Here is a 12,711-nt window from a genome sequence, read left to right on the forward strand (position 1 = left end):
AAATGATACCTATAGAGACTCTCTTAAAGCAATCTGCCTAGGTAAGTATCTTTTTTGAATTGGCTCTACCGGCTTGAAAGTAAGTCAAGAAATAGATTCGACGTCCACGTAGAGTGGAATTTAATTTTATTTCCGTAAGTGCATACTATGAGGAGGAAATTTGGATATGAACACAGAGAGAGTGCGCCTAAATATTGTCAGACAATATAAATAAGAGAATTATGTATGTATGTGTTATGTATGTGTGATAATATCCACTTCCCTCCCCCAAATGTGAGGAAGTAAAAAAGAGGAAAACATATAACAAAAAAAAATCAGCAGAACGATGGTATTGGAAGTTGTTCACCAGGGTACCCAAAGAAAAGCTGAAATAGGATTGTTAATCAAGGTGTAGCAGTGATTAGAGCAAAAAAGTTCAATATGTTTAGAGCTAGTTTACGGTCAATTTTAGAAGTAGCAGTGAGTTTTGCAACAGTTCAGTTTACGATAGTTTTCCAGTTTGGTACAGTAGAACGCAAGTTGTAGCTTGGAGCAGATCGAGATGATCTGGTGAAAACTGACCATCACGACCCTGACCAACAATGTAGATGTGAATAGCGTTCAGAGGGTCATTTTCCACGATGGTGTCACACATGCACCCAGGACCCAACCGATATATATATAGAATGTGTTGGAGTTTTTGTTTTCTTTTGTTTCTTTCACATGATTTTATTTTTATACTTGTGAGTCAATGCACCCCCTCGGCAGACGCCAATGTGTGAGAAACGACGGATGGCCAGAACTGGAAGAAAAGAAGACGAAAAAGAAAAAAATCCATGGCACACAACTTTCCAGTCGGAGACCATTGCTCGACAACAATCATTTAGCATAGTATGTATGTATCGATGTGATAGGGTTTGGTAATCAAAAGTTGAAAGTTCGATATAAAATGCTTGGGTTCGGCAAGATTCATCTGAAGAAAACCAAAGTTTACATAGTGCGAAGAATAAAAGTAATATAAATTCTAAGTGTCGCAACAAAATTCAGCAGGTGATAAAAAGAAAACAATATAAGCAATAAAAACATATACAAACATCTGACGGTTTATTTATCAATAATTAGAGTTATATACTACACTATTTTTCAATCTAACTGCCACCAGCGGAGACGATAATCTCAAGGCAGATGCGAAATGTGTCACACACTTTGGTGATCGTGTCTTAGTTTATAGCATTGAAAGCCTCCACGGTAGCAGCCTCCAGAGAGTCGAGCATGCTCTGTGCCTGTTTGTTGATCTTGACCTTAATCATGCCCAGAAGAAATAATGAAGGATGCAGTCGAGTAAAGAGGGCAGTCACAAGTCCGGCAACCAGTGGTGAGGAAAATTGCTAATCAACTACCTCTGGGCCGTTTTGGTATTGTGTGCAACAGCAGAGTCCTGCTGAAAGACATAAAGGTCGTCTAGTGTCAATCTCCTTCATACAGGGTCCACCACACTCCTCAGCACCTCCTGATATTTCGTTTACTTTCTGTCAAGTATAAGATTTTGCTGTAACATCTTATATATATTTTGTTTTAATGTATTGAAAACAATAGTGATATATGTCATTCATTTGGGATTTCATTTTTTTTTTTAAAGTCATAGCTCCCGGGAAACGCTGAGTTCGTTCCTATCCAATTCGTCAACAATACAATGAAATCTATATTTGTTTTAATGTATTCACGGACAACGCCGAGTTTCTTGTCTTCTCTTTCCCCTTAATAACATAATGAAACATATTTATTTTAGTGTATTCCAGGAAAAGCTAAGTTTCTTGTCTAATGTACTACTATATTGTTGCACACACCTGCTCTATCTAGGATATTAAACACTGATTCCCGAGAAACACAGGGTACCTTTTTCTAGTATAACAAAGTATGGTGAAAAGTTTCTCCCGGGCAACTCTCGCTCTATATAGGATTATTCTATCTAGGATATTGATGACTTACTGAAAACGCTGAGTAGGCACACTTGCTCTATTTAGAATATCGAGCACTTTGGATTAGTTTATACTACTTACCAAATTTATCATCATTATTATTATTATTATTATTATTATTATTATTATTTTACTCACTAGGAGTTCTCACACAGGTTATCATCAGAGATTGCTCACTGATAAAAATCGGTGGCATTGCCGACATGAACTGAGTTCCATTGTCGCTCACACCGAAACGAGCAAACAGTTCATGTAGGAAATTTATTGTTGTCCCGAAGTCGGTGGCAACAAGTCTCCTCAGATTTCTAGTACGCTTCACCTCTTTCAACAACAACAGCTGCTTGCCGTTGATTTCTTCACTGGCAATGACCATTGCTTTTCACTGGAATTTGGGTGGCTAAATCTCTCCAAAGTCCCAATCCCCTTCGCACCTAACCAGCGGAGGTCTGGTAAGTGCTTTCACTCCTCGGTCTTTCCATCTTCCTTGACCCTTTGACTATTTGGTGTAGTACCAGCTGATGCCAGCACTACAAAGATTTGGGGGGAAGGGGGTGATAAGGGGGGGTGAAAAGGGAGGAGTAGGGGCTGAGGATGGGAACGGAGATGTGGAGAGGAGAGAGATGGGTAAGGGATGAGGGTGGAAAGGAGCAAGAGTAGTCAGTCTACAACTTTGCAGTTTCATTTTTTAAAATTTCATTTTTGTTTTACTCTGTTGCATTTTCTGTATGCGCGGTAAGCGATTGACATTCTTGTAGATTAAGTTCTGCATTCAACGTTTTTGTTTAAGATAATCCTTTTTCTGAGTCTTTTTGTATTAGTGTGGTTTTGCTTTTGGTCTTCCATTCTAGCACGTCCACTCCATAAATACAAATTTTCAGGTTCTGTGTATTCTGTCATGACCAGGTGCTCTTCAATTTGTCATTTTCCAGAGGGTGGTCTTGAAAGTTTCTTTTTTTTTATTATTCAACTTTCACCCCAAACAAGGAACAGTGCTACTTAGTATTAGGAGCTACCATCGGGGACATAAGTTGCAGGGACATTATGAAGGGAGATGAGCGGCAAGATGTCTGTTCACATTGCACTTGAACTTCTGCATGTCAGTACAGTTGGGAAAGCAGAATCCTGGAAGGAAGTCCCAAAGTCTAGCAGTTCTGGGGAAGAAACTATTGGAGTAGAAGGCTTTCTTACACCTAAGGATCTCTACTGTGTAGGGGTGGGATTTAGCTGCTTGTCAGGTTTGACGAAGGTATTTACGTCGGGGGGGGTACCAGTGCTTTTTTTTTTTTTTTTACGTAGGCATCACCACATTATCAAGGCCAAGAGGCCACTCAAGGATAAGGGTTAAAGAGCGTACAGTAAAAATTGGACAATATAGTAATCATTAGTAATGAAAATTTGGTAAATTTGCTAACTTATATGGAACGGCTCATCAAGAACTTATTTATGTTAGACTTGAACACAACCATATTGTAGTCAGCCGGAAAGCAGGAAAACGGAAGACAATTCCACAGGCGTGCAGTTCTAAGAAAGAAGCTTTGTTCATGGAATCTACGTTTAGGTCTAGGCACAGACAAAGAGTGGGGGGAATTATTGATAGTGTTTGCAGCTAGACGAGTGTTTCTTGTGAAAGTTTGGCGAGGGGGGACCATAGATTGAAGCTCAGTCGAACACTTTCTATGAAAATAACGATACATCAAAGACAAACTTGCAACATCTCTTCTGTGAGATAGAGGTTGCAGGGAAGAGAAAAGGACATTTCCTACGAGGCTACAAAGTCTATTTTGAACTCTATCAAGGCAGGACAAGTCCTTTCTAGCAGCTCCTGCCCAGATGTGGCAACAGTATTCCATCCTTGGACGTACCTAGCTCTTATATAGATAGAGAATTGCATCAGCAGTGAGATATCTACCGGATCGATAGAAAGATCCCACCATTTTTCCAGCGGCCTTGGCAACAGATTTGATGTACGTGTTCCATTTAAGATCAGGAGTAATGGTCAAGCCAAGAAGCTTGTCAAAACATGAGGCCTCCTGAAGACGAGAGCCATTCATTTCAATTGATGCCAGATGTTGATCAGAATGTTGATGATGTAAAGAGAAAAGCTTGGTTTTAGATGCATTAAAAGTAACTAGGCACTCCTTTCCCCATTGTACTATGTGCTCAAGATCAGAGGAGAGAGAATTGGAGAGAACTTGGTCGTTTACTGTCTTAGATGTGCTACCATAAATGGTAGTGTCGTCAGCATAAATGTCTACAAATGATGTTAGGATGTGATTTGGAAGATCATTAATGTAGATCAGGAAAAGAGTTGGGCCCAGGATGGACCCCTGAGGGACACCAGCATTAATACTGTGAGCTTCTGATTTTTGCCCCTCAGCTACTACTCTTATGAACCTATCAGAAAGAAATGATTTAATAATTGAGAAGACATTTCCAGCTATACCATAGCTAGAGATCTTATGAAGTAAACCTTTATGCCATACCCTATCAAAGGCCTTAGATATGTCAAGAGCAATTGCCCTAGAAAGGTTGCCTCCGTCGAGTGATTTGCTAATCCTTTGAGATATAACTGTAAACACATCTGCTGTAGATCTAGCAGAATGGAAACCATATTGAGTGTCACTAAGAAGGTTATTTTTGTTGAGATGGTTGATTACTTCTGTATTTAACACAGATTCCAGTAACTTACTCATGACGCACAGGAGACTTATTGGCCTGTACTAAGAGGGGGATGAGCGATCACCTGAATTCTTAAATACAAGGCATACTGATGAAATTTTCCAGGGAGATGGGAAACTATTCTCCTAAAGACAATGTTTAAGCAGTTTTGTAAGTAAGGATGCTAGTTCTGGTTGAAGTTTTTAGAATACTCTAATTGGAATACCGTCAGGGCCAGTTACTTTACTGGAATCAAGGTTTTTGATTAGCTTGGCAACATCACGTACAGATATACGTATATCACATAGCATGTTTTCTGATACAGGAGGAAATATTGGGGGTTGGCGGCCTTGGTCGCAAAGGGTAGAATTAGCTGCAAAGTTCTTGACAAAGAGTTTGGCTTTGTCTGATGCTGACGAGATTACCTCAGGTCCATTGATAATAGTTGGGATGGAGCACACACTTCTGTTCAGGATTCTGTTTGCTATTTGCCAAAACTGGGGGAATCAAGCCGCTGCTCAGCTACTTCGGATTGAGCATACAACTCTCTTGTGTTCTTTATTACTTTATTACAATGGTTGCTGGCAGTCCTGATAGCGGCTTTAGTTTCCATACATCTATTACGTTGGAAGCAGTGGAAAAAGTGATTTATGTGCGCAATGGCAGCAGCACATTCTGGAGAGAACCATGGCTGGCTGTTAGGTTTTTGCTGAAACTTTTTCGAGGGTATGAAACGGTCTATACCTACAATTAACCATTCCGTCAGGTCTGATACTATAGAGGACACATCCTTGGAAGTTGGAGAACTGGGTTTAATCGTGTATTTTTTCTTGAAACTTGTCATGATGAAATTTTGGAATTGGTGGACTAGGTCGTCAGATTTACTTAGAGCGGGACAAAGAGGGGAAACTAAGAGAGAAAAAGAAACGAAGAATTTTTTTTTATTTGTAGCTAATGATAAGGTAAAGCCGTAACAATTACCCACTAGTATGGCATCGAGAGGCCCCACCAGAAGCTACTGCATGGTCCAGAATCCATTCACCAAATGGCAATATAGCCCCAATACTTTGCACCTGCTGATAGGACAGCCTCCTTAGTGGTTAATCCAAGGTTCGGGTCCCTGACTATCAGGCGGATAATGTCAGCTCAGACAAAACGTTTACCTCCAGCACCCTTACTAGTGACATGGCTACAAGGATAGACATAGAAACAGAAAATTTCCGCCATCTCTGCCAACTATTCGCACAAAATACTGCCAACCTAGAAAACAGCTTTTGCTTCTCCCTTTGTCAGAAAAATCACTCATTAAAAAATGAGGACTGAGGGACAAATAAGAAGAAGCGAGAGTAACAGGAGCTGCCGATAACGCATCCACAATGCGTTTTCTACTCTCCATTAAAAAAAAAAAAAAAACTATTAAGTATTCTACTTAATAAAAGTCCAACAGACGTGTTTAAAGGAAAGTATGGTGATAGATTCCCCTCTCATGAACTAAAAATGAGTACAATTAGGTAATCTATTTTTGCAATCAACTCGGTAGATAAATAAACATTTATGGGCGAGAAAAAAGCTAGCATTTAATAAAGCAGAAATACATAAATTAAATACTGAAATAAAATGTAGTTATTAATATTTGAATCTAAAAATAAAAAGTATGATTAATATTGAAATCACTTATTTCAACAAAAACACTTCCGTCTCCCAAATGCAAACTGTAGTGAAGAATTTAAGCTTTAACAGCGTTCAAAAGACTTTTTTTTTTTTTTAAATGAACCGTTAAAAGAAAAGCGTGATTTTATTCTGAACTTTAGCTAGTCACGTTTTAAGAAACTTACGATATAAAAGAAAAGCGGATGGGGGAGGGGTCTTCCGAAAGTTAGTTGGTGACGTTATAAGTAATTGCGAGATAAGATGGAAGCCGGAATTAAGGGATGGGGACTGAAAAGGATAATATAATGGATTGAGTCTATACAATATTTAAGATCAACTCGGTAGATAAATTTACATTTATGGACGAGAAAAAAGCTAGCATTTAATAAAACAGAAAGAGACTAGTAGCAGATGCATCAGCCCAAATGTGACAACAATACTCCATATATGGGCGAATGGTGGCCTTATAGAGGTACAGGATACTTTTAGACATAAGTAGCTTTCTAGCATGGTAGAGAGATTCACCCTTCTTCACAGCGGCCCTAGCAATGCTCTCAATGTATCTGTTCCAACTCATGTTCTTTGTGAACGTTAGGCCGAGGAGTTTAAAAGTACTTTCAGGTAATGTGTTTTTGAGCATTGCTATTGGTGGTAGAGAAGGGTTCTTGTATTATTGAAGGAAACAAGCTTAATCTTGGCAGCATTGAATGTGACCATCCATTTATGTCCCCATTCCACTACAGATTGAAGGTCTTTCTCTAGTGTTTCTGCCATTTCCTTGGATACATGTTCATTTGTTTTCCCCTCGTGTCTGTTATAGAGCGTGGTGTCATCAGCAAATATACCCATCTCAGAGACAATTTTATCAATGAGGTCATTTATGAATATTAAAAATAATAAAGGGCCAAGGATAGACCTCTGAGGTACTCCTGCATTTATATCATACAGGTTGTTCTGTTCTTGTTTTTCCTCCATTTACATTTTTGGTAGAATTGGCTTTCATTGATTTCAAAGGTCCTATTTTGCTTTTATAGTTCAGATTTGCATTGTCTTAATCTCTTTTCTTTTGCTGCTATTTAATTCTTCTTGTTTCTTGTTAAGCCTTTCCCTGTAAGTCACATTTCTATTTTTCTATCCTCTTTTAGTCGTTTTCATTTTGTTTATCGCTTTGCCTCCTTTTTTAAGTTTGTTGATCTGGGTTTCCAGCCTCACTTCCCATCCAGGTTTTGTTGGTCCTTTCTCTTTCTCTGTTATTTTTTCTACTTTGAATGCCATACTAACTATCTTGCATAAATTAAATTGGTTATCTCTGTATCTGTTGCGATGTATGGGAGGTGTTTTTTTTTTTTTTTTTTTTTTTAACCTTCTCCATTTCAGTTTTTAATTTCTTCCTCTCTTGGGAGCACCTGCCATTTATGACACTCAGATCTTTCTTCTAGATCCCACACTGTGTATTATTTGCATGTTGCATATTATGATTTTATAGTAGTCTCAACTTTTGGATGTTTTAAGATAGATTTTTTTTCATCAGATCGATTCCTTTGACTTTAGACATTCAAACTCTACCTTAACACCTTCGCTGTTCTTAATTATGTATTCTTCCAGTGATACCATATGATCTGATTTTCCTGAGAAGACCATCGTTCCATACCCTGTCAAAAGCCTCAGATATAAGAAAAAGAAATTGTCTTGTCAATCTGATTAAGCCATTTTTGGTGACTTTTTGTTATGGTCCCAAGCAATCCAATTGCAATAGGAATCACCTTGACTTCTTTACATTTCCATAGTTTAATTAATTCCCATTTCAGATCTTGATATTTATTTATTTATTTTTTTCATGTTCTTTCTCTTGCACTCTGGTATTAAAAGGGGCGGGTATGTCAATGATTGAACAAGTTTTTTTTTGTTTTTGTTTAGAATAAATTATGTCAGGTATTATTATAATTATTTACTCACAGGCCATCATCAAAGATTTCTCCTCGAGAACAAACCGTGGTGTTCCCTAGAGTCTGAGTGACAACAAGTCTCCCCATATTTCCAGTACTCACCACCTCTTTCGTTGTTGTTGTTGTTGTTGTTGTTGTTGTTGTAGTAACAAATCAGTCGAAACTGAGTATTTTGATAGAATTAACCAATCAGCATTAAGAATTTCAAACAAATAAACATGGAATATTTCAGAGATCGCTTTTCTGAAGGTTTTGTTGTTGCTTGAACAAGGTTCTACATATACTCCTGATCGGAAATTTAAGACCACTTGAAAATCTTTAAAAAGAAAACCTTTTTAAGGATAGATTTTAAACTCCTCCCACTTAAGATTACCAAAGGGGTAGGGAAAAAAAGTTACATTCAAGCATTTAATTCAGAAATTTACATTTTTATAAAAAAGTGGTCTTAAATTTTTGATCAGGTGTGTAATTTAATCGGAATACATTATACGAGTACGTTGTGATGTTTGTATTTGAATAATTGACGAAGGAGAACACAGTAACAGTTAAATAAATATGTATTAACGAAAGCACATGAAAAAGATAAATCGAGCAATATCTTTGCTCAACTGCTGAAATAGTTGGTGATGGTCATCCTCTTCGCGTATCCGTCTCTGACTGACCAGTCCTAGTTACCAGGAAGTGATGTCATGGACGGAAGTGACATCATGGAATAGTTCATTATTCTAGGCAGTATGCGTCCCCAACACCTGCCTCCCAAGCTTTTTGTTCGTAAAAGCTGTTAATACTTCTTTCATTTAGGATTGATCATTAGTGGATCGGTGACCTTTCTTTTCTGAATCAACCGTCGTTGTTCAGGTGTTGTTTGGGGAGGTTCAAATGTCTCAAAAATAGTGTTGATCGTTTCTTCATCCAATGGTGGTGTATCGCTGGTGTCAGCTGCGCAACATCTTCTTAATTGGTTTTGGTGACATTTATGGGTATGTTTCAGTCCTTGCATGATATATACCGTATCACTGACTCTCCTACTGATCCTACCCACATTCCAAAGTGAGGTGTTATTTGTGTAACTTTTAAAGAAAACTTTCTCTCCTGGCATAAAACATTTACTGGATATGCAAGTGGTCACTTGTGGTCTTGACTGTTTTGGTAAGAGTTTGTCAAAAACGGATCTCACCTTCCATGTAAACAGATTCTACCGGTGAAGCCACTGTTGGGGTATTAGGATTAGGTGTAATCCTATACACGTGTAGGAATTGTTGAAGGGCTTCATCTGTTGGAGTACCTTGAGCCTTCTTCAGTGCTTTTTTGAGAGTCCACAAAGCGTTCTGCTTGCCTATTCGAACTCGGATGATATTGGGGAGTGGTGATGTATTTGGAACGTGTCGAAAAAACTTTTGAACTCTGCCAACGTGAACTGACTTCCATTGTCACTCACGATGCAGTCTGCTACACAGAAATGAGCAAGCAGTTCATGTAGGAAATTTATTGTTGTCCCAGTTGTCGGTCTTTTGCACCTTGATATCTCAGGCCACTTGGTGTAGCTATCGACTACAATTAAGTAATAGTGGTCGTCAAGTGGACCTACAAAGTTGATATGACTTATAGACCACAGCTGGTCAGTCTTCGGCCAGGGCTTGAATGTAATCAGTGGTGCTTTTGCAGCAAGGGTGTAACCTGTGCAAGAGTCTATCATCTCCATGATGTCTTTGTCCATGTTAAACCAGTAGCTTCTCATCCAGCTCTTTATTTGTTTTTTTTCCAGGGTTTCCTGTATGAAAATCCTGTAGAATTCGTTTCTGAAGACTTTTTGGAATCACCACTCTTTTGACAAATAGTAAGACCTCGTTGCAAAACAAGAATACTTCAGGAACATTGTCGTCCTTCATGGCAATCTTGTTTTTTGATGTTGCAGATAAAATCATCCTTATCTACTTCTCTTTTAATTTTCGTTGCCTATCATTGTCTTTATTTTGCAGTCAGTATGAAGAGCAGCAATGACGGAATCCTGAAAAGGTTCCCTTTCCATGGTTATCAGTCTAGATAGGCATTCAGCATAACTAATTTCTTTTGATGACAAGTACTCCAATGTAAAATTATAATTCAGTAAGATTGTACTCCATCTAAGCAGTCTATTGGCAGTATATATCAATAAGCCTATCTTTAGATCCGAAGATTGTAAGCAATTGCTAATGGTAAGTTTGCAACATAAAATGTTTGCCATTGTAAGTATCTAGGATTTCGTTACGGTGAATATGATACTTAGTTCCTCCTTTTCAATCAGCTAACCTTTCAAACTTGTAAAGCCCCATGTGTGTATTAATGCAAAGGAATTTAGAACATTCCTTTTCGACAGAGATCTGTAAATAAGCATCGCTTAAATCCACCTTAGAAAATATTTTACCACCGTTTAGTTTGTTGAATATCTTCTTTGATGTGAGGAGGGGATAGTGGTAATCTTTTAGAGCTGCATTCAGGCGTGTGGATAAATATGCACATACACGAATCTGATCTTTTTAGTCACATATACGGTAGGGGCTGCCCAAGCATTGGTGCTCACTTTCGATAGTATTCCAGCCTTTTGTAGCCGATCCAGTTCCTTATTGATTTTCTCAGTTGCTGCGAATGGGACGTTTGGTTTCTTCTTGAAAACTGGTAAAGCGTTTTCTTTCAGTTCAAATTTGGCTATAGCCTTGATACATCTTTTGAGACCCGATAAGAAAACTTCTGGAAATTTTTTCTTTAACTCGTCTTTCAATCGTTGTGCCCCCATAGACGAGTCTTCTACCTTATAGCAGAATTTGTTAATAGGTTGGTCCCACAATTTAAATTACTTCATCCATTCCAAAGAGGTTTTCGGATGTCTTATGTACATAACTTTCACGTTTTTGTTAGCGCCATTTAAGGTCATAGGGAGTGTCAGATCTCCCTCAAATTTTACTGTATCGCCTGTCACTGCTCGAGCTGATTTGAACATGGTTGGTTTCTTCAACATTTTCCATGTCTATAGGTTGATAATAGACAGGTCTGAGCTGGAGTCCAACTGTACCTCTACTATCTTATTGAGGATGTTGACAGTGATGGATTTTAACCGGTTCTTCTCCATTTCCCTGTTGGATCTTGTTTGTCTGACCCTGTTATTTTTGTTCCTTTGATATGACGCAGTGGTCGGAAGATCCCAAAGGAGATAAGACGGAACATGAACATAGCTCAGGGTTAGAAAAAGGTCTAGAAAGCTTGCATACTGACCGGTAGTATCGGGCACATAGATGGGTTCGTGAACAATCTGAGTGGGGTCCTAGGCAATGGCGAAATCATGGCAGAACTTCCCCCTCATCATCTGTCTTGTTTGATTGGGTCAGCCATTCCACATCGTGGACATTGAAATCACCATAAATGTGAATGTTAGCTGATGAATGAGCAGACAGGATGCAAGTGCAACCCGGAAGCACATATAAGGTAAATTAGGGTCTTCTCTGGAGATATCCCTACCACACGGAAAGCCATCTTTAATGTAGGCACATATCCCATGCCCATGGCGATCTTGGGGGTCAGATGTAGATGTTAAGTTAGAGTATCCTTTAATTATGAACTTGTCTAGGGAAGTGGTCGGTCCTATGCCAGTTTCGCTTAGAAAGAATATGTCTGGTTTCATCTCCTATAATTGGGTTTCGACCTCTGGAATGTTGGAATGTAGACCCCTGATGTTGGAGAAGGAGGCATAGTAGTAGGGGTCTGCGTTGAAGGATGGGGTTCTAGGTTTATTAGAGTTTTTTTCTGGAGATATTTCATGTGGAGGTCTTGGGATTTGTGGAACAGGTCAACAGACTTGGTTAGAGCAGGACAGAGAGGGAAAGTAAGAGAGAAAAAGACAAGAATTTTTTTCTGTAGCACATAATAAGATAATGCCATAACAATTACCCGCTAGTATGGCATCGAGAGACCCCACCAGAAACTACTGCATAGTCCAGATCCACTCACCAAATGGCAATACAGCAGCCCCAGTACTTTGCACCTGCTGATAGGACAGCCTCCTTAGTGGTTAATGCAAGGTTCGGGTCCCTGACTATCAGGAGGGTAACGTCAGCCCAGATGAAACGATTACCCCCAGCACCCTTATTAGTGACATGGCCACAAGGATAGACATAGAAACAGAAAATTTTCGACATCTCAAGCTATTATTCACAACGTACTGCCGACCTGGAAAGCAGTTTTTTCTTCACCCTTTGTCAGAAAAATCACTCATTGGAAATGAGGACAGAGGGACAAATAAGGAGAAGCAAGAGTTTCTGGGGCTGACGATAACACGTCCCCAGTGTATTATCTACTCTCCATTTAAAAAAATGAAAAGATTAAAAAAAAAAAGGTACAAGGGACTTATTAATATTTACCTAATATAAGTCCGTTGCTTCATTTCCAATTTAGGACAATATTTGAAAATAGTCTCCCCTCCAACATTAATACGTGGATTTGTAATGTGATATGCAAGGGATTGTGTA

General features: G+C 38.8%; 1 protein-coding gene across 1 annotated transcript in view; it reads left to right on the forward strand.

Moving 5' to 3' along the window:
• LOC145303576 (DNA polymerase delta subunit 2-like) overlaps positions 1–12,711 on the forward strand; it is a 141,551-nt gene that overhangs the window by 83 nt on the left and 128,757 nt on the right. Inside the window, exon 1 of the mRNA XM_080145121.1 lies at positions 1–41. This exon is cut by the window's left edge and continues 83 nt beyond it. Coding sequence (XP_080001247.1) covers positions 1–41 — 41 coding nt within the window. The remainder of the gene's footprint in view (positions 42–12,711) is intronic.

This window comes from Euprymna scolopes, chromosome 19 (assembly GCF_053919585.1).
Source record: "Euprymna scolopes isolate OS-2025 chromosome 19, ASM5391958v1, whole genome shotgun sequence".
NCBI lineage: Eukaryota > Metazoa > Mollusca > Cephalopoda > Sepiida > Sepiolidae > Euprymna > Euprymna scolopes.